The sequence below is a fragment of the Maylandia zebra genome, linkage group LG2 (genome assembly GCF_041146795.1).
Source record: "Maylandia zebra isolate NMK-2024a linkage group LG2, Mzebra_GT3a, whole genome shotgun sequence".
Lineage (NCBI taxonomy): Eukaryota > Metazoa > Chordata > Actinopteri > Cichliformes > Cichlidae > Maylandia > Maylandia zebra.
The window spans coordinates 34784696-34807775 of NC_135168.1; the positions used below are offsets into that span (position 1 = coordinate 34784696).

At 42.1% G+C, this 23080-nt stretch overlaps 1 protein-coding gene across 2 annotated transcripts in view; it reads right to left on the reverse strand.

The window, feature by feature from the left end:
* ppp2r2ba (protein phosphatase 2, regulatory subunit B, beta a) overlaps positions 1-23080 on the reverse strand; it is a 43126-nt gene that overhangs the window by 7984 nt on the left and 12062 nt on the right. The window contains exons 1-4 of one of the 2 annotated variants that reach the window (XM_004541100.4): positions 12654-13420; positions 4935-5032; positions 3603-3768; positions 1612-1724 (exon numbers count right to left, since the gene is read on the reverse strand). In XM_004541100.4, the coding sequence (XP_004541157.1) occupies positions 1612-1724; positions 3603-3768; positions 4935-5032; positions 12654-12723 (447 nt within the window). In that variant the 5' untranslated portion in view covers positions 12724-13420. Of the gene's footprint in view, positions 1-1611; positions 1725-3602; positions 3769-4934; positions 5033-12653; positions 13421-23080 lie in introns of those variants that run through there. The other variant, XM_004541099.4, reaches the window with a different exon arrangement.

A 23080-nucleotide genomic window follows, 5' to 3' on the forward strand; every position in this document is an offset into this window, starting at 1 on the left:
GCTGCTTCTTCCCTTTTTCTCTCGTCCGTTGCTGGCACTGACAGAGACATGGCAGCCCAGCAGGCTGCTGTATCTCCGTGGATGTCACTTTATTTCCATGTCTTTCACTGGCTGTCCAGAGAGACACAGAACATATTAACCCATAACCCCCGAACACTGACAGTTGTGCCGTTCAGCTTGCCCCTTGCAGATTCGCTGTGATCTGATTGTCTTTGTAACATAATATATTTATACATTTCTGCCTTAAAAATAATACTTCAAAGTAAATCAGTAGGTTATAATGTTTTATATATGTCTTTATGAGGTACTGAATGATAAACTTTAAATCATTGTATGAATTCTAGGATGAATATTAGTGAATTCCTCCCTCTCCTCCTCTGCTTTCTCCCCCTGCTGAGATTTCACAGCCTCTAAACAGGATTGCCACAGTCCCGGCCTGTCCTCCAGGTTGCTATGATCCCCTGGCCAGCCAGACAAAGAGGGACAGACACGCTGAACACAGCACTAATCTGCAATGGCAGACACACACAGACACAGTCCTGTGTGTCTGTGTGTGCCCTCTTTTGTGTGAAAATTAAATAGGTAGCGGAGTGATAAAAACGAGAGAGAGAGAGAGGATGATCCCTTCACGGTGTTCATCTCAGCGCACATATTGATCGCTCATTCTCAATTTCTTCTGCCAGAAGTTCAAAAGAGTCCAAAGATAGCAGGTTGCTTTGTTGGTGTCAGACTCTCATTTATCGGGACTGAAACTGATCACAAATGAAAAAACAACTGTGACACACACAGGCGTGCAGCATATGTCACTAAGAAGTTTATGCTGGATTAAAGGCTATCATAGCATAAAAGGCTGAATGCTAAATTTTGACTTAATCAGCTTATCTGAACTCTGCTTGCTTGGATTCCATGTGCAGGTCTTTCCAGAAACGCTGGTTCATTCAAAATACGTGAGCCTGGGTTACAAGCAGCAGTTGTGGGATCTGTAAAACAGGAATCTACCAAAAGGTTAAATGAAAGATGCTACTGCTAGGTGATGCTTTTAATTTCATTTTTAAACTGAGCACCACAAATATTCTTAAATATTTCTGATATCCATGCATAAATAAATAGTTCTCCATCCATCTACCCTCTATCTGTTATCTGGGTCATGGGGGGCGCTGGAGCCTATCTCAGCCTCCACAGAGCACAAATATTCTTCATTTTTGTTATTTATGGATATAGTGGCAGTAAGTTGTCATGTTTTACTTTTTTCTATAGTAGTTTTTTCAGTCTTAAGCCACCCGGACCACTGATGCATGGCTTCAAATATTTCATTTTTGTCAGATTTATCGCAGTCTCGTTGGGTCATCCAGCCTCCCCTCAAATAGAAAATCTGTGGTTTTTAGTGACAGAGAATAAAAACTCTGCCATCACTGACTCTAATTTTCACGTCCATAAATTGCAGTCCATTTCATTGTGGACTAATTCAAAGTAGTGCCATCGATGCAATGTTTTCATTCCACTCAAATGTTGTGCACTGTCTAATAAAGTGAGTGTAATCTAGTCGCAGCCTATTTTCACCGCAGTGTATGTGACATCATGGGTGTTGTGACATTCAACAGTTTCACATACCCGTAGAGTGGTGATGGTGGATGGGTCTCGGATCCGTCCGTCCTCATCCTTCAGGTTGTAGCCTTCAGGGCGCTTATCCCTCTCACTGATCTTCCACAGCTTCACTGTCTTGTCTGAGGTGGACACGTCACACAGGCGCACAGACATACACAAAATACAGTTAGATCACGGCTCAGCAGAGTGAATCTCAGATACAAGATGGATGCGGGGGGCTGGGGATACAATCTGGCAAGTAGCTGGGCAGAAGCCAGCAAGGATGATGAATGGCGACTCCTGCGTAGATTCTGATGTCACCGATATCAATCTACAAGTTGACTTAATTTCCCTGCTGCTGTTTATACCCTCGCCCCTCCCCTCCCACACCCTGGAAAAGCCATCTGGGTTGCTTTTCAATTTTTGCATCATATAAACATCGGTTACATCTCATCTTCTCGGTCTACTGAAGTGGATGGCAGCCGCAGTCAGGTTGTCTGCTTTTTTTTTTTTTCCTCTCCCCTCTTAATTTCCGCTGCGATGCCGGTGTCAGAGCAGCGAGGCCATCGCCACAGGACTCTCCACCATCTGCTCCAGCCACCGCAAGCACGTCTGTAGCAGCCATGCGTGAAGCCCACAATCTGCAAGACGTCTCTCAGCTGATGTGTGTACTTGTCTGCTGTGGCTCTCGTACATGTACGGCGTGTGTGGTGGCACATGCCTTAATATGTGGCCCTGCTGTGACAGCCATGCATGAAGCCCTTAATCTGAAACTCTTCTGCAGGTGACACTTGCTCACCCAAGCAAAACAAGCAACACTGTGTTCTCCCAAAAAGTCAAAAAGACACTGTCAAGTGATATTCATCACACCTCCTTTTACATCAACTGCAAATCTGAGCATTCTGCAAAGTGACGAATGAATCATTTTGCACAGTACCTGACTAATAACACTAGCTCACATGTAAACATACTCCAGTGTAGGGCTGGGCGATATGGCCTAAAATCCCTATCGCGGTATAATTTGAAGCACGTGCGGTAACGATATATATCGCGATATATTATTTTCTTCTGTATAAGGTATTTTCCACACTATAAGGCACACTTAAAATCCTTTAATTTTCTCAAAAATCGAGAGTGTGCTTTATGTATGAATTCTGGTTGTGCTTACTGACCTCGAACCGATTTTGGCGTGCAGAAATCTGTTAAAAAATGTTTTAGTACAACTTTGGTAAGCCACACTGCTTGATGAATTGTCAGAGCATTACGGCTGCCGTAGTGAGGAGCTTCGCGGAGTAATCTGGGTCCAAAACTCCGTCCTCTTCAGGTCCCAAAGTCAAACGAACACAGAGTTAAAAACGGTCTAAATTCTTTCATCTTTAATAAAATCATCAGCGATGCTGCTTTACCAGGTGTAACAATTAAGTTTAACATCCAGGCATCCATGAAAACAGAATTTATTAAATTTAACGGAGTTAGAAGTTAACAGGAAGTTAGCTCGCTAGTTTCCACCTAAACATGATATACCATGTTCTGACTGAGAGATTTTTGAAACTAATTCAAACGTACAGCTCTGCTACCACTTCCAACATAAATGAAGACAGAAAACTAAACAGCATTGGTGTTTGCAAGGTTACTGAAGTAGGACTACCTGGTATATAATGTTGTGCTACGTGATTGCTAGCGACACAGCTATGTTAGCATAACATTAGCGCAGTGAAGCTGGGGAATGAACGCCAACTTTTTTCCATTCGATAAAAGTTAACGTGAGGGATTCTGGTGGTTAGGGACAAATGCAATAGCTGCGATGCTTTCGACCAAAACAGGCGCTGCTTGATGACGTCATCAACATGCGCTATCACGATAGAGCGGTGTAGTCAAAATCTTTATCGTTGGCCAAATTTATATCGTTTCTATCGTATATCGTTTCTATCGCCCACCCCTACTCCAGTGATAGATTATTGGTTCTTTTGACCATTCTGATAGTTGTGCTGCTCTTACAGCACCTTAGGTGTACTGACCGTTGGTGGAAAGCAGGAAATATGCTGCATTCTGCTGAGGAAGCCATTTGATCTTGTTGATCTTCTCCTCAATCTCCAAACTCTTCAGGTAGTCAAACTCTGGCTCATGGCTCTGGAATGTGCTGTAAACATTGTACTCCCCACGACGCTGGGGCTGACTCTTACTCTGCAGAGGAAGAAAAAAAAAGAAAGTGAAGCACAGGTAGACTTTGTTTTTTTTGGTGAAAGTTTCATTAGATTCCCGTGATTATAAGACAGGTGTAAATGATTCAATATTAGATCTAGCATTTTGGAAAAGATGTAATTTATCTTTAATTTATCTTAAATTCCCCCTTAGGAAGCTTACTACCAATAATAATAATGCATTTTATTTAAAAGCACCTTTCAAGACACCCAAGGACACTTGACAATAGAATAAAATACATAGTAGAACAATGACAAAACGTAATAAAACACTTTAGTCAAGCTTTGCATTTGGGGATCTCCTCTCCTAATTCTGGTTTGACACAATTACATCAAGCCCCTACCTCCACGGATGAAAAGTAAAAGTTACATGGAAATGATATCTCGTTCTGAGGCTGCGAGATAAGGGTTTTGGGGGGGTCACCATCTTGTTTGGAAAAATGAGATATGACCAGGAGGGGCAGGTCATTCACTGGCTAACAACTTGTGACTGAAACAACAACAGTTGTTAGCCAATGAGCTAACGGGTAGATAAAATAATTTACAAAAAAAGACTTAATTTTTATGCCGTATGACCCATAATATGAACCATAAACGCAGCAGGTAAGTGTTTAGCATTTCCCATATGTAGGAAAATGGGAAAATATAGGATCAGAAGTCTTTTATGCAACCACAGCCATTGGCATTTGGTGGCCCTCAGACAGTATGCAGGATAGGTTTAAGGAACTTCCGCGAAGACTTCATTTCCCGACCTGGAAGCTATACTTTTTTTTTAGTAATATTAAAATGTTAATACCACAGGAAAAATTAATGAGCGATTTCATGGTGGCCACATCCATTTTTTTTATACAGTCTATGATATATTTACATAGATTCTGGAATATTATATGTTGAGTAACAGAACAGACTAGATTTTCGAATTGGGGCTTTCAACAGTACTTTTGTGCCACATTGTTACATGTCTTCATAATGTTGGTCCAACAAAAGCTTTTTGTTTTTTAGCATATTTACAGCTGTCCTTTTGAAATACATCCTCTTGCTTGCTAGTTATCAAAAAAACAAACAATCCAATGTTAATGCTTTAAGGCTGTCAAATCCTTTTCAGCTGAAGGACAGCATAATTATCACTGCATTGTTGGCATTTCCTACCTCCTGCTCCCTTTGGAAGACAACCACTCTACCTCCTTTATCCCCAGTGGCCAACAGCTCCCCCGATGAGTTAAACTCCACCGTTGAGATAATGTCAGCTGCAACACAGGAAGCAGAGCAGACAGGGGGAGAAAATGTCAGTGTGAACAAACCTGTCAAGTATCTGACAGAAAAAAGGAAACACTTTTTCAATGGGATCTTCTAGAAAACACTTCAGGAGAAAAGGGAGGGGAATCTCATGACAGTCCCACAGAGGACTCCTCGGTGCAGACAGCCCAGTTTGGAGGAAATATAGGTTAGGAGAAACCACTGGATGAGTCACTGCATGATAATTGAGACTCTTGTCTGATTGAAGTGAGCCAATCTGTGTTATTTAATTGCACTTCTGCTTATTAGAGGACTCTGCCGCCGCACTCTTGCTCATCACAAAACACATTCAAAAAGCTTTAATGTGTTTTAGCAACATCAGTTATCAGTTGCCTGTATTTTACATTTTGAAGCATCTCTGCATAGCTACAGGTTCACCAGAAAGTAAATATCGGACACCTACCCTTAAGGTAGGTTTTCCTCTCCTCAAAGACATACAACTGCCTGAATTTAGGAAAGGCTAATGGTGACTGTAATTACGTATTATACAGCCCAGGGATAAATTGTCATATCATAAAGTCTGTCTCTCACACACACACACACACACACACACACACACACACACACACACACACACACACACGCAAACCACAGCAGAGGCTAGCCCGGTTTTAAACAGTGACAATAATATTAGACAGAGAGAAAGAGAGAGAGCGCTTGTTGTTTTGTACCCCCCACGCCCTCTGTGGACCTGCTGCTGGTGGAGCTCTGAACAGGAGAGGGGAATGTTGCTATGGAGACCGTTTCCATCTCTAGCAGCAGTCAGAGAGAGAGAGAGAGAGAGAGAGAGAGTGTATGTGTGTGTCAATAGCTCTCTGACTTAGTTGCTGATGCTAGCTGTAATTCAGCAGAGAGAGAGAGAGAGAGAGAGAGAGAGAGAGAGAGAGAGAGAGAGAGAGAGAGAGAGAGAGAGAGAGAGAGAGAGAGAGAGAGAGAGAGAGAGAGAGAGAGAACGAGTTCAGTTCAATGCAGCACACAAGTTCAGACAATAGAGTCCCCATAGACGGACTCATCGCTTCACAAAAACCTGTCGTGCATGGTGGAAATGACCATGCATCCTGTCTGTGTGTATACTGTGAATCTGGCTCTGTCCTCCTCCAGTTTTAATTTAAATGTTAGAGAAAGTCACAGATGAGGCCAGAGGGATTCTTACGAGCACGTGTTGATAATGACATGAACTAATTATATTTGAATGAAGAAATAATGACCTTTCACAGAGAAGACAAAGTCTGACCTAATTGCAGCCTGGGAGAACCCTTCAATGCACCATGCTGGTGTTGCATGTACTGTAGCAACACATGCTAAAGGCGCTCTGTAAATGCATTTGTACACCTCATACATGTAGTGCATGTATGAGGTCTCTCTCTCTCTCACACACGCACACACACACACACACACACACACACACATACACAGTAATGTCTTCCAGTACCACCAGGCCAAAGTCACTCATGTGAATCGAATGGAATCGGCTTAGCATTCAGCATTCTTTAATCAAAGCTGGTTTCGCCCTTTTTTGCCCTTCTCCTCTCTGTTTCTGCCCCCTCCCCATCCCCCCCCACTGCCTCTCTTCTTTTCCCTTCCCTCATCATCATCCACACATTAAGTCACTGAGGGGAAACAGTAATTGATGGATGCTATTTAACAAGTTTACACACGAATACATCCTTCAATCATCTCTTTGAATGATCAACCAGGCAGAGCCAGTGGAGCTGAAACACACGCTAACGTGATGGAATGCTCCCTTAAAAGAGTTTTTTTTTCTTTCATGCAAATGATTTCAGACCAGACATGACTTGTAATTGCGTTTGTGAATGGCAAACATCTTCTTCAAATGAAACTTTATGACAATAGAAAAATAAATTCGCAGCACTGTCACAGGTGGGCAGGGTGTCTCAAATGATTTCTGCTGTTGTCAGTTGTTACATGACCAAGATGACTTGAATTAGAGGGAAGCCAGACACTGGACTGATCAAATGCTTACTTGGATGGACACACACACACACACACACACACACTTTCTCTCTCTCTCACACACACACACACACACACACACACACACACACACACACACACACACACACACACACACACACACACACACACACACACACACACACACACACACACACACACACACACACAACCAGATGAAGCCTATAAATCCTGTGGCCAGCCAGGTCTGACAAAGACAGGTCAGCGCTTCCTGATGCATCAGAGGGATGCTTGAGATAACACACATCCATCACCAGTAATAACTCAGACGAGCCTGCTGGCCTGCTGCTCAGATGTCTACATGGAAGACTGAATTAAAACAGGCATGGCACAGTTCTTATCTGCTTCTATCCAACAATCTGACCCCCAATAACCCCTTCACTGTGCAATATAGAATTGGCAATCAGACCAGCTGGATGGAAACATAGATATGCATCGATTCTGGAATGAAAACCCCGTACGAAGAGCCAGAGACACAGGAAAACCAGGAAGGGAGGGAGAATATTGAGTTTATTTATAGAGGCCTGTGCACAGCACACCACCCAAAAGAGAGAGGTGCCACTAAATGCAATCACAGAGAAAGGAAAGGTCTGGGGAGAGAAGTCGGTTTCTCAAAATAGCTCAATAAAAGCTTGTACAGCAAGATTCACTGGCACAGACACCGGCAGAGACCAAAAATAAGAGTGCCCTGCCTAACCTCTAGACAACGCATAATCCTGTCAGGAGCTAAGGCAACAAGAAAGCAAATTGACGTTGATCTCGTGGCACTGCGGAGTTGTGTAAGACACAAAGACTTGAAAAAGGTGTGCCTGAATAGAAAGCAAGTTGCATAAGGGGTGTGCAGTATTTCCAGGTAGAAGGAGGGACGTGAGCAACCTGGTGCTGTGCAAAAGCTTTGTTAGAGGTAGAGGGGAAAGGATTACAGCACTTGTGCTGAGCTGCCTGCGTCAAAGGATCAAGCCGGAGGATAATTCAAGTCTGTTCTCACACTCCCTTTCACCTGCCAGTCTTGTTCCCTCAATGACAATTAACAAATGTGTCTTTAGTGCCATTCTTCCTAGGGAATGAATAAACACACGCTAGTATTACATGCTCTGGAAATGGAGACCATTCATGTGCTGAACAAGCAGCTGATAATAACTTCAATTCACACCACCAACAATAGAGATCAATCACATTTTTGAATAAACCCCACTACCTACTGGTCTGGTACCCCGTCAGATGATTAAGGGTTTATTCAACTCGATTACCTTCACATAAAGCAACAGAGCACAATGCAGGTCTCCTCATCAGAAGAGAATGACTCTTTGTAAGATCTGGAGTGAACAAGCTAATTAACCTGGTTTCTCCAGGATCAGCCCCATGAGACTGAGACAGGGTGTGTGTATTTTGTGTTCCTTTTTCTTGCATGTGTGTGTGTGGATTCTTTTGTGCATGTATCTTTGTGTGTGTGCATGTGTGATTTTTTTTTGTATCCCCACACTCCAGGGAGTTGAGGGTGAAATGGGCAAGACGTGATACTGCTTCTCTTCTCACACTTCATTAACACATCGCCGTGGTACACATCTGACTATAGACACAACACGAGGCAAAAATGGAGCAGAGGAAGAGGGGATAGAGGAACCAGCATTCATCCCCTGCAGGCCCTAAGCTGAATACCAAGAAGAGTGATTTCAAATTCTTGTTATTTGGTATTCTTTTAGAAATTGAAAATAGAGAGCAGGGGGGATGGTAGGAAAGCGAGGATGCGCAGTATTATAATCCCCCACCAAAAACAAAAGCTGACACTCACGCTCGATCTGTCTGCCTGCGATGCTTTGGTGAAATCCCTTTCATCTTCCTGTTTCCATCAAAGATTAGATGGCTGCTGTACAGACTAAAACCTTACATTTATTAGTGACCTTATCACCAGCACATGTAGCATTCTGAGTGGCGCTGCTTCCTCGACAGGACACGGGAATTAGCTATCAAAACTTACAAATATATCCCATTATAAAATCCCAGAAAGGTCAAGAACTGCTTAGCCTTGAGGCTAGCTGCACCCCGAATGACTCACACACAGTACGTCTATTCCAGTGCTAACTCATCTACTGACCAGGAAGCCATATCACAGTAGAAAAATAGGACATTTTTGTCATCGTCCTACAGTAGCAACACCACGGGTATTCTTTAATAAATTCTCATTAAATTTTCATGGTGCTTCAGACTTAATAAGAAGCTAATCAGGGGATGAAAGCAGCTGCTGAATAAGGAGTGCGACTCGCCCCAACTTCACAGCTTGCCATTAAGCCTCCGCTACCCCCCTCACCATCTCCATACATGTACATGCACAGTCTTTCTTGCACTATGTGGCGAGGCGGGGCGAGGCGTTTTGAGTGCTTCATAGTAAATAATGGATGGGACCTGAGGGTATGGTGGGCTAAGTCTTTTTATGCCGGGGTCCTAAAGTGTGGCCCCAGGCCGTTTGCCTTGGCACAGCCGACAGAGCTCTGGCTCTGTTCTCAGCAGCAGCGGCGGCAGCAATAAAGGCTGTGAGCCCTCTGTAGTGGGACTGCATCAGTATTCAGTGGGGCTAAAGAGGTCACATCACACACAAGCTTGTATCAGACAGATGTATAACAGCAAAGCAAAGAGCAAGAGGTAGAATGTGAAGAAGAGGGGGGGGCAGGGGAGAGAAAGAGGAAGGGATTACATATCCGACCAGTTGTTCTTTAAGTCATTGTTCCACTAACAAAATTGTAAAGGACCAGAAATCAATACTAAAGCAGGCGTTATGTTAGGTCCTGCCTCACAGCCAGAAAGCTATTTGCATTTTTAAACCCAATGTGGTGCTATTTCATCCATTATCACAACATCCAAGGAGGAGGTGGCTGAAAATGAACTGTTGTAGGAGCACCACAGTCCACTGACTCAACACGCGTATACACAGCCACGGTGAGAAATCATCCATTCTGTCACCATTAGCAACGTGTCATCTGCAGGCGGTTGCCGAATGCAAATCAGAGTGTAATACAATTTTCTCCCCTCTAGATAATAATGATGACTCTGGAAACTTCACTTTAAAATTGAGGAGACTTTGAAATTTCATGCCTGACTACGAATGACTACAGCGTGTTCAACAGAGTCAGTGTAACCACCCACAGACCCACCAAGCACTGAGGGGTGGGATTGGTGCAAGACAAAGGTCAGCTTGAGTGACATCATTAGAGTATCCTGCTTTTGTGGACAAGGATTGCCTGAGGGGAAACCCAACCAACTCACTGCTGCTCATCAGAACCATTGTGTGTGTGTGTGTGTGTGTGTGTGTGTGTGTGTGTGTGTGTGTGTGTGTGTGTGTGAGAGAGAGAGAGAAAGTGTGTGTGAGTGTGAGAGAGAGATAACGTGTGTGTGAGAGTGAGAGAGAGAAAGAGAAAGTGTGTGTGTGCGTGTGTGTGGTCTGCACATACTGGGTCTGATAAAAAATGTGCAGTTGGAATTCATAGAGATGGGCAGAAGACTGACTTTATAGCACTTAAGGGTGACAAGGATTTAGAGGTTGAAAGGAGACACACACACACACACACACACACACACACACACACACACACACACACACACACACACACACACACACAGTAATTCATGATATATGAAGTGTGATGATCAGTCATAAATTACAGCAATAAAACATAACAAAAGCAGACATCTGAAAAGCACAGATGGGCTTCAGACTGGATGGTCCTTTGCTTTGGGAGGACATATTTGACAGTCCTCGTGCTGAATGAATGAGATGGTAGATGGAAGAGTGGGAGAGACAGAGAAGGAGCGACAGGGAGATGAAGATTCCCTGCCGTTTTTAAATCTCAGCGCACACATCAAACAAAGATATTCATCGCACCCTCTCGCGCACTCGCTGCGAACCGGTGGCAGTGAGTTTAGTTGTGAAAGAGAATCATCTAAGCCCTAGGCAAATAATGGTGCTCTCCATTTGAATGAAGAAAAGGAAGGAAAAGGGACGAGGGGAAACGGCACAAAAGCGTGCAAGAATGAGAACATACGTATGTCTTTTGAGCCCTGACTTTGTTTCTCCTCCAGCCTGCAATGGCATCTGTAACCTGAGCCCCACAGAAGCTCTGTGGTGGCTCTGACCCACCCTGCAGCCACTCATAACCTCCAACAACATCCATCCTGTTCAATTGTGTAGAGTGTGTCCATAAATATCTTATCCCATGTGGAGCTCCATAATATTTGAAATTACATTCCTCTTTTCACTGATTTTGTTCCTCACCCAATCTTATGGTAAGTGGGTGGCAAAATGTGTCTGGTGTGAAAAAAACTAAAGGATTTCCCAGTTCTGCAGTAACTATTTATACAATTGGCAAGCCTTCCACTGAAACACTGCATCAAACTGAACAATAAAAACCACTCAACAGAATAGGACAATTAAGCTGAAGATGGGAGATGTCCACTTATTAAGGAATTGAAAATTGAGCTTAATCTGTGGTTAAAAATATAAAGTTATTCATATGTGGCCCTTGGCATTTACAACAAATACAGTACAGAAGGGCATTTAGCCTCTATGAAGTTTGATTGTACTGCAATAATTTTAAAACAAAAAGCCATCAGACCTCAATGTTTTTGTAATCTCAATGCTATCAGTGCAGCAGATAATGTCTATGAGCAATCTGCATAATTGCATAATGAGATCAACCACCATTTTCACCTATAAATCAGTGTTTTATGTTCATTAGCGATCCAAGGAGCTCATAGAGAAAAGCTGGAGCTAATTGGCAGAACATAAGGGAAGTATTAAACATCACTTTTAACAGGTTGGAACTCAAAAGGCTGATGTCTGTGGTCAATGAGGAGAAACACATGCATGGAACAGAGCAACATTTGTAGCTGCAGGGTGGGAAAAAAAGGTTATGTGCATTGCATACAGTGAAAACGTGTGTCTGTGGATGCATGTGTGCTAGAGAGAGAGAGATGGATCCATATTTCATTGTGTTGTCTCCTTGAATTAGGGCACCTTGCCTGCTCCTTTTTTTTTTTTCAACAAGTGCACACAGAAGGAAAAAAAATACATTTTTTCCCACTACTTCACACATTCTCTTTAAACTCAGAAACTAGGGAATAAAACATTCTGTACTGGTGCCTCTACAAGGAACAATCCAAACAGATTAAAAAAACCCTGATTACTCTGATCAAGATGCTTATTATAGCGCTAACCGGTGATGGGAAACCACCCCATCCTGCCCAGTTATTACATTCTCACTGGATCTTCACCACAAATGACCAGAATGTTCCCGTAATAACCCCAGCTTATTCTGTGACTAAGGTGATTAAACGAGCTTTAAGTGATCCCACCTTTATGCATTTAATAGTCCCCGCACAGCATCATTATATAGCCTAACATGAGGATATTTATTTTTATCATCTATTTATGCCATCTTATGTGTAACCTGCTGTCATTTACGGGCTACTTAATAATTAGATTGACCAATTTCTTGCTGTGATATTAGCATCCCTTTAGCTACAGCCGCAGGTTATTTACTGTCAAACACCTTTAAACTGTGTTTCTTTTCAACATCAAAATACCTTCGGTTGCATAGTTGTGGTCGCGAAGGAAGCTGTTGTTGATTTTCCGGGTGTCACTCTCCTCCTCCATTGAAAAATCGGCTGATTCGAAATCCTGAAAGCGGCAGACCTGCTCCCATCCTGCCCGGTACCGTCAGCAGGCGGGCTGTGGGACCAGCGGGGGGCCTGTCATGGCTCCAGATCTCCGGTGTAATCAACACAATCGCGATCAAATACCTGTGATGACGACGGTGCACGGGGCAGGTCCTGTCCACACCTCGGGTGGCATCCAACAGACCGACCGTCCGCAACGCAGTGACAGTGTCGACTCCAACAGTGGATTTAATAGCCTAATTATTGCAGCGCGTCATAGGTGCGTCTGCCTCAGGGAACTCTTCAAACGCGTATCTCCCAAAAATGTCAGCACGGAAAACCTGCAGCTTAGAGCTGATGATGATTTCAATAAACGTGTTCTTGAAGGTTGAACCTGAAGTAGCAGCAGCAGCATGGGCGCACTCCGTAAATCTGTTCTGGAGGACTGGAGTTTAGGCAGGCGAGATTTTCCCCTCCCAGTGCCAGCGGGGCGGGCGGGATTATGCGTCAACAAGCTTGCTCCGATCACCTCCGCATTTCCATGTCATAGCCTACAGCGATGCATCTCCACTTTTTCTGGATCCAGATTCTGCATGGTCTCCTCGCTCTTTCTCATTCATTCATTGATCGAAACGGCCCGGCGCCTGCGATCCCTGCAGCTCAGCTGACTCACTGTGCCGGATAGCGCAGAGCTTCACTGTAGCTGCCCACTCTGCTGCTGCGCTTCAGCAGGGGCCCCTCCCTGCTGCTTGACGGCTGGCTCTTTAAAAACCTACAAGCAGCAAACGTGACGCTCAGTTGAACCACCAGGACTAGTAAAGACTTCAAAATCTGTTCACAGATTTTTGAACCACCGAGGTTTGTGTGTGTGTGGGTGTAAAGTCACTGGTAGCAGGTTGCTCTTAAACTACCATTCCTCCATTCTGCTTCAGAGGCATCTATGCACTGCAGTGGCTTGTGTTACTTTTCTTCTAATTAAGACCCTAAAAACAGCTATTCAAGCCACAACACTGAGGTTTGGATGGATGTGTTATGAGGTGCATGACATGTCACATTTCTGTCCGAACACATGACAGAGGATTCAGAAATTAAAGGCAGAGAGGGGTCACAAAGCAGAAAGACCGAGACAGAGAGAAGGAAAGGTGAACTTAAACTAGAGAACAGAGGTGACTAGAAAGAATAAGAAAAAATAACCAGAGGCTGATTAATTAGATTAGTAAGGTCACCATCTGCGGCTCTTTCGGGAAAGATCTGATTTCACTGCTGAGTTTAATGACGACGCACAAAACGAAGCTTCTTCTGGTCAAACCATAATCTTTAATGAGTGTGTGTGTGTGCAGCATCAGAGTGCAATGCATCTCAGCTCTATCTACTCACTTTACGCTAAATCTCTTTGGTACCACAAAGGGACTGGGTATCTGCCCTGCACAAGCCTCAGCGCACATAGCATCAGCAGAGATTGTGGAGCCCCCTCTACTAAATGCATTAGCTCTCTAATCCACAGGACCATTTGCACATCCAATCCTCTTCTCCTCTACTAATGGGGATCTGGCTGTGAGGGAGGCATGCTGCACATAGCAAAAAAGACAGGGGCCTCCTACACATGCTGTTTTACACCCCATCAACCTCCAAACTCCATCTCCATCAGAATACATTACGGGGCATTATCCATGCAGGGGGATAATGAAGGCTGCTGGAGCATCCGTGAGGACTCGTGGTTCACGTTTCCATATTTACAGTCCTCCACACCTTTAATGAAATCAGCAGAGAAATGCTGCCATCCTTGACCCTCTTAGATTTAACTGAGTGGTCAATAGCATTTCCCACCTCTATCAATATTTAAACAGGATATACGGGGACAAAAGAAACACAAAGCCCTCCTCTTCAACAAAGACTTTGGCTAAGTCACAGCTGAGCAGGCCGAATAAACTGAAATGGAATCGGCGAGACAAAAGGGTTTTATAGAATGAAGCCACATGGATGAGCGGTTCAGTTTTGTCAGATTTTGTTGGGAGTTGAGGGGGGAAAATTATGAGGCAGAAACATGGTTAAAGCACAGATATTTGACTGTATAATGAAGGAATAAGTGGAGACTGCTGCTTGGAGCCAGAGCCTGGGATCAATGCTACAACATCCATACAATATCCTCTCTTCCTGCCTTGGTCCCATTCGCTGTGCATACAAGTCCTTACCTGCATTCCATTCCCCTCCAGCACTTCATAATGTGACTAAGAAAGTAATTACAGGTTGATACACTCATATTCTCAAAGCCTTCACTCAAAAGGCCCCAAGTTTCTTCACCCCGCGGCTCAATTGATGCTGTCCTCCTCCTCAGAACACCAAGCTACTTGTTCTCCTCCGCTACCTCAGCTCTCTCGCTCATTACACCCCATCTCCTACTCCACTGGGTAAGACACTAGTGACTGAGCGTCTACAGCCCAGCTGCTGCGTGTCAGACTTGTAGGAAATGCTCTGGGGGGCGGCCAGAATTGGAGAGCGTGTCCTCAATTCTCCTCGATCGTGTGGACAAAGTGGGTTAAATTAGACTCCAGCAGCACCAAACACAGGGACACAATCACGTGGCAATGATATTTTAGTCATGGCCAATTGCTTTCCTTGATGTGTTGTAATTGTTTGACCCGGGGATTCCGGTGAAGGGCTACAGGAGGCAAAGACGCTGTCTGCATACCAAAAAAACGCATGCATACGCTTTTACATATAGATACTTGAGAACACCGCAGCTGTTCGGCACAGTTCCCTATACTTCTACACCTTCATTGCAATTACCTCATATCTCAGAACTTCAGTCAATAGTGTATTGATCGGTGGATAATGTCAGGTTTAAATAGGCGAAGATATTGACTATTGTCATCAGTTAATCCAATAAATAGGAGGTTGTGGTAAATAAATCCCAAAGCATATACGCAAGGTAACCATAGTTTGGGCTGAAAATGCAATAATTTATTTTACACCAGTTATCTTGATTGTAAATTGGTCATGTCAAATCTTAGACACAATGCTACTAGAATACCTTTATTTGTTATTGTACGGCTATATAACAAAATCTCGATCATCTCTCTGAGAGATTTGTTAAGTCCTTGATCCACCTGCATGTGTCATCACCGATAGCTAGATTTAGCAGTTTGGTCATGATTATATCAAACGCAGAGCTGAGGTCTACAAACAACAATCCTGCATATGTCCCCAGGTGTTGAAGGTGAGTCAGTGCAGCATGGAGACGGCGTTTATAAGAACCGCTGTTGACCTGTTGGTCCAGTGTGGCTGGAAGTGAAGTAATCTAGTGATGCTTTTTAGCATGTTCACTATTTATTTCAATGTACTGACATGCTATCGTTCTTCAACTACCAGTATACACGAGACTGGAATGTTTTGCAGGGTTTGTGATTCATAAATCAAATTTCCTATAAACATGACATTTTCAATTGATGGTGCAAAAGGAAGAGGTAACTAAAGTTATTACAATTATTCCAGAGGGGAAAAACAACATCTGTGCCACATTTCATGGAATATCATTGAGTAGCTGTTGGAGGCGTTTCAACAGAGAACCTCGTGGTTTCACAGAGGGAAATGTCAAGAGATGATCAGTCATAGGGACACGCCATTTGGAAACATAAATGAAGACGCAAAAAACTGTGCCCCGGGCCATCGAGCTGGTTTATCATATATTTCATCAGATTTCAAAACTCTGATGTGCTGGCAGAGTAAGACTAAAAGTCAGCTTTTTTTCCACACAAGTAATTTCTATCATTCATTTTATGTTCATGTTCATCACAGCTTGACTGAAACATGCCCATGTCAGAAGGCAGAACACAAATGTTATAGTCTTACCTGTTCATTTAACTGGATGCAACATGACCAGGGCACTCATTCAAATATGAAGAAACATGTTCACGTGACATTTGATTAATGATGAACGGAGCATTAAGATTGAGCTGCTGAGCAATAATAATATCTATAAAAGATTTCACAGCATGACATGTTCAAAATTTCTTGACAATTTATTTGACACTTGGAACAAGTGGTGGACTGACCGACTGAGGCTGCCTAAAACTGCTCGCTGCTGCAGCTTCAAATCCAATATTGCCATAATTGCTAATTGATTTACAGCACTACCCACAATGCTTTAATACATTCAGATATTTTAAATGAATAGCTGCCGTCCCTTGAACAGCACAACAAAATCTGTGATGGAAAGCAAATCTAAACTGCCTGAAGTCATACAATCATGCAAATTGAAAACTATGGATTATTTTACTCAGGAAAGCTGTGGTTACAGAATTAAGATTTAACCCTAGGCAATGTTTGACCTACTTTGTTTCAAGATTTATTGTAGAATTATGAAGCAGGTATTCTCACAAAACAGCTGTTCCTAAAAACTGCCATCATTTGACCAGGATGCTTTAACTGAACATAAGAAAGGACTGTATTATTATATTATAATAGTCCAGAGGTTTGAAAGCACAAAATGCAAAATAAAACAAAATACATTAAAAACACTAAAAAAGGCCATTTTCTTCCTCTTTAAGGTAGAAAGGTAAAGCTGTAATTCAAAACATATACAGTAAAGCCTATTTAGTAGTTGAGCTGATTTCGTATGACATGCCTCAGTGGGACAAGCTGTATCAGAGCACAACATGCTGAGCTACACAGTTGTTATGGTCATAATTTTTAATGTCTGTTCACCGGTTTTAGATTTTTTCTGTGTTACCCAACAAATCAGGATGATAATCATTCAATGGCATTAAATTCCCTCTCCAAACATTCATTGCCTGCCATTAGCCATGCAACCCACCCTGGCATTAAGAGCAGCTAAACACACGGGGGTAATAGGATTGGCCTGGCAGTCCATCTGTCAGGGGACTGAGTAGCAGCAAACCCCAAGGAACAAGTACCTGGCCTGGATACGCTCTCTCATTCTGCCCTTTCTTTGCGGTCTACTACGGAAATATTTATACGGTTTTTAAATGTAACCTCTGTGAAACTAAAACACTGCCATTCAAGCACATAAATGCCAGAAAGAAAAGGTAAAAAGCTGGAAAATACAGTCTCTAGTGGGAGTTTATAACCTCCTGGCTTTAAGTAATATAAAATGCTGCTACTCTTCTGTTAATAGACTACAGATGGAGATACATGTAGTCGGCAAATGAATTGAGTCAGGGTGGGGGAGGGATAACAGAGGAGAACTCAGGGCCTGGAAGAAGGAAGGGGAGAAAGATAAAAAGATGGATGTATAGTTTTGGTTGAGGGCATTAAATCAAGCCTAGAGGCTGTCCCTAAATCAGTAGGCTTTACTCTTGGTGTCATTCCAATTACATCAGGATGAGACTAATGCTCCATTGCTCCGAGACTTCAGACCAGCAGGACTGGATTTTCTGTTTCCCCCTGACTCTCTAGTCCCCTCCCCCAACCTCCCCCCCCTTTAGCTCTCTATCTCTCCCTCCTTCGCTCTCTCTCTGCCTCCCTTGATAATAAATTAATTGAAAAGAATGCATGTACAATGATTAGCGCAGGACGTAGCATTTTGGTTGAACATTAATCAAGCGAAATGATTGTGTTTGCATGTACACACCTCAAGAACAGAGGCATGGATGCATGACCCACATTGGCATCTATATAAAGCAGGTACCCTAATCACAAAACACACACATATACACACTTATAATAGCCTTTGTTGTGTTAAAATGTTACGAGCAATAAAGCAACATACAAATTGGCCGACAGGTGAAGAATCCTACAACGCTGCTACACATTTTGATTTGTTTTCTGACTACACAGTCTAGTCTTGCTGAGAGGAAATGGTGCCACTTAACAGAAAATCATTGCATTGCGCTGCTACGGTTGCTAGGTAACTGCAATTGAACTGGCATTGCAATGCAACACAACAGCTGTCCACATAATTGGACAATTAAGATCTTAAAATGTCATTATTTTGGTTATATTCATCTCTATAAAGGCTCAAGCACGTCCCAACACATTTTGTACTAGTTGGGTTAATGGGAAGAACACAGAGGGCTCATGTTCGGAGGAAAGCTGGCTTTCATTAGTGAAAATGATCAGCGCTTTATTGGGAGAAAACAGCAAAAACAAAGTCTGTCTGTGCGGCCCTGAAAGACTGGACAAACACAGTGTGTTGTCAAGTATGCTATATTTAACCTACAGGACTTTCCTCTATGTGTGGACGCATGAAAGACCGACTGGTAGAAAGTAGGTTAAGCAGGTTAGTGAGTGCCTACAAAGCCACCTACCCATACACAAGTAGGGATCAATGCGCAGCTTATGTTCAGAACCGTGGACAGCTCTGCACTGTGCTGAAGCTAGCAGAAAGTGAAAAAGGCCTAAAGGGGAAATACAATTTCTATAAAATGTTTCTCAGATGTCGTATAGCTCGGCTTTCATTTGAACAAATCAGAGAGAAAAGCTAGTGGAGTTAGTTCAGGAGCTGCTTCTAATATGAATTAACTAGTCAGTATAATAAAAAATGACTATCACGAGTTTTCACAGCCTTTTGTGTCTTCAAATATTTTCTCTGTATCAAACTAACAATCAAAAACTAAGAATAACAAAACAAAGAAACTCTTTTCTGTAAATGGAATTCTTTTCCAGCTTTCACACAATTATACGCTGTTGTAATGTACATGCCTACTGTGTGTGCTGTAGTACCATGCTGAAGCACTGTTATGTGCCAGCATGTAGGTAATCACGCTTGTTGGACAGGGAGTGTCTATTCAAGAAGAACTCCTGTTACTAACAAGAAAAGCAGCAGTGTGGAAATAGCCTGACCCCACATCTGAACATTCTTTTCTTCTTTTTTTTTTTGCTACAGCTTGCCAGAGAGGGTTCCCTGCAGCCATTCAGTCATGTTTCAACCAGCCCCATGTGACAACAGAACATGTTCTCTGTGCACCTCGGTTCAAGACTCCCCCACCCACACACACACAGACTCAAGCTCTCACACGCAAATGCACATTGCTTTATTACAATAGTCCACACACACGCACTCCGTCAACAACAAAGACAAACACATGCAAGCATGTCACACTTAGAGGCTGTAATCTCCAGGAAAATCCCATTTGGCAGAGCAGCTGCCAGCGTGGATCACAGATAGACTGTAGTTGTGGTGCCCACAGGGTAGCAAGCTGTCCATCCACACTTTTCTATCAAGTAGAGTCGCCAACCACCCACCCACCCCCGAAACCGACACGCACACCTAAAGATGAGCTTAAGATGGGATCAGGCCCTACCACTGTGATGGTAAATTCTTGCCATTTGCCACTCTAATAGGTAGGTGTCAATAAGCTCAAACAGCCTTTTTCTCATTTAAACAGGGCTTTGCTTTGTTATTTAATTTATTGATTTGTTATGAGTGGGATCTATGTTGCAACGTAGCTGCAGGGATTTGCCATTTTTGATGTAGCATGATGTGAGGAGACTTTCTGGCAAAAGTGGTCCGTCCATCTGTCTGCTTATCGTGCTGGCTGGCTGTCAAAAACACTTTCTCTGTTGATGTGAAATGAGACTTGGATAATAAAATAAAATATTAAAATCATTCTAAATCTTTCATATGCATTACAGATCTAATAAAAAACAACAACAAACTATATCCACCCATCACAGCATCCACAAATGTATACAAAATAAGATTAAACATACAATGACAGCATGTCATGTGCTCGAGGCTCCAGTATTAAAGGAGATAATCTTATAGCACCACCAACTGGTAAAAAATTAATATTACATGCTTGAACCTAGGCAACGATTTAAGATTGATTTAGCTTATTTTAACTCCGGCCATGATCCCTAAAAGCTGTTTGTCAGCCTGTACAGTTTACAGTACCACAGTTATGCATCTGTGTAATTTGGGTTTGTTTACTATTACATTCACATATTTATTGATTTTTTTGGACATAAGTGTGCCTACATTGTTAAAGATAAATGAGGCTGGGTCCTGTCTTTGTTAAGACCAGAAAAGCAGGATGTGCATGTGCATTGTTGAGCAGGGATGCACCCATCTTATTCGCCCTTTTGTATTCACTATTCATTTACTAAAGTGTCTCCATGTGATGCTAAGCTTAGAGAAGGTCATTCACTGGAAGAGACCTATTGACTGGTTGAAAGTCGTGGCACATTGATTGTATGTGTGTGTGTGTGTGTGTGTGGGGGGGGGGGGGGGGGGGGGGGGGTGAATTTGTGTTCAACATTCAAAGATGTAATTACTTTATTTATTTGACACTTGTCTATCTGGTGCAAAAAGGCATAAATAATAATCAAAACAATACAAAAAACCATCTTGCTATTGATTTTGTAACCAGCTGGCAGGCAAATGCATTTTTTCAAACACTAAATTTTATAGTGCATCCCTTGTTTTGAATATATTTTGTAGAATAAATTAGTCAAAGATAAAAAAAAGCAGACCTTAACCATATTAGAATTCAGAGAAATATACCAATATTAGCACGAAAAAGAAAAATGTCATAAACATATAATGTAATGGATGTCATTTTAACAAGTACTTTTGTGAATGTTCCATTATAATGGGTCATAACACAGTTCAGACATTGAAGCGGGCATTAACAGTTATTTATAAATGATTAAACAAACAGGTGTCCTTTTTATTGTTCTACTGTGAATGAACCAAATTAATTAAACACACACACAAATAAAATATATTAACAGTCAAATATAGTAAGCCAAATTAAGATAAAAGTGAAATTCACCGTTGACTCTTTCAATATATAACTTGTCATCAATTCATAATTCTCTGAAAAATGTGTTTATTATTTCCAGCACACTGATTCTTGAGTTATTTCCTAAGAACTTGCTTTGTGAGGTTAAAACTGAAATCTAATCATTTTATCCTTGAATCCCAAGAAAGTTTGTGGATTTTTTTTTAATAGATTCATGACGATTTGAGATGCAATTGTTGCCAGGACAGCAGACGTTAATAGTAGTTTTCTCTGATAAAATATAGATTGCATATAAAAGATGGCTGTAGCCATTAATGAATCTCTCTTTGGTTTGTGAGGCTGTGTTATAAAGCCTCAAGATATGATGAGCAAGTGAGTATTATACTTTAATGTATAATATTGTAAAGGAAACAAAACAGGAAACAAAACATCAATCAAAAAATTGCTCTCTTTTTTATTCGGGCTACTGAAATTTATTTTGAGCTACCAAAAACTGAAGAGTCCCTGCCCGAAGGGCTACCAGGGATTTTGAAATTTTGCGAGCCCTGAGATATATATATTTTTTTTCTTACTTTTTTCTTTCAGCAACATTAAATTTAAAAACTGTACTTTTGAGTTAAAATATATATTTATAATTTTAATAAATGACAAATTAAAAAGGCATGAACATTTTTTTTGTATCGAAAAAATATCGAACCGTGACACCAAAGTATCGAACCGAACCGTGAATTTTGTGTATCGTTGCACCCCTCATATCTATCTATCTATAGATATAGATATATATACTTTGATCAGGCGTATCAGCATTTTAACTTCTCATTCTTTGTTCCACATTGAGAAAATGTCCCATAATTTTTATGGACTCAACCCTAGGGACAGGAACTTTTCTAAAGTCTACTTGCTTCCAAGGCCACCCTCAAAAAGTCACCAGGTACACTGATTTGGCCACAATTTGATGGACCAGCCACAACAAACACTGGGAATTTGCTTAGGACTTGAAGCTGGTGGAAGGTGACTGTGTTATTTTTCAATTTCACAAATGGAGAATACACAATGTGGACTCACTTTCAGCTTTAGTGTCTCAGACAAACACACTCTTTGCTTCAGATTTAGTTTTAGTTTGTTGGGATCTGGTCACCCTACTGCCATGTGATATGAATTATACATAAATTAAATGTGTGTGTGTGTGTGTGTGTGTGTGTGTGTGTGTGTGTGTGTGTGTGTGTGTGTGTGTGTGTGTGTGTGTGTGTGTGTGTGTGTGTATAAGATGTGGGTCACATGTCAGTAGGAACAGTTATCATATACTGTATCATCATGTACAAAGAATTAAAAGAAGTACATGTGAGTATAAGATTACACATTTTTCATGGTCATGCCAGGTTCGTGCATGTATGCATGTGTACTGCTCTCCCTGCATGTGATGTGACAGCATCAATATGGAATCCATAATTTGCTCACCCCTGGCCTCAGAAACAAAGCATAGCTAATTACTCTGGTGACACAGAGGGCACAAGCTGCCAGCTGAGGGCCTGGAGGAGAGCTTTGAGCTGAACTAGCTGCGAGAGGTCGACGTGTGGAAGCGGCCCTGTGATCTGTGATTTCTGAGTGTTCACCACAGATGTTAGAGGCCATACACTTGGCTGCACAAGT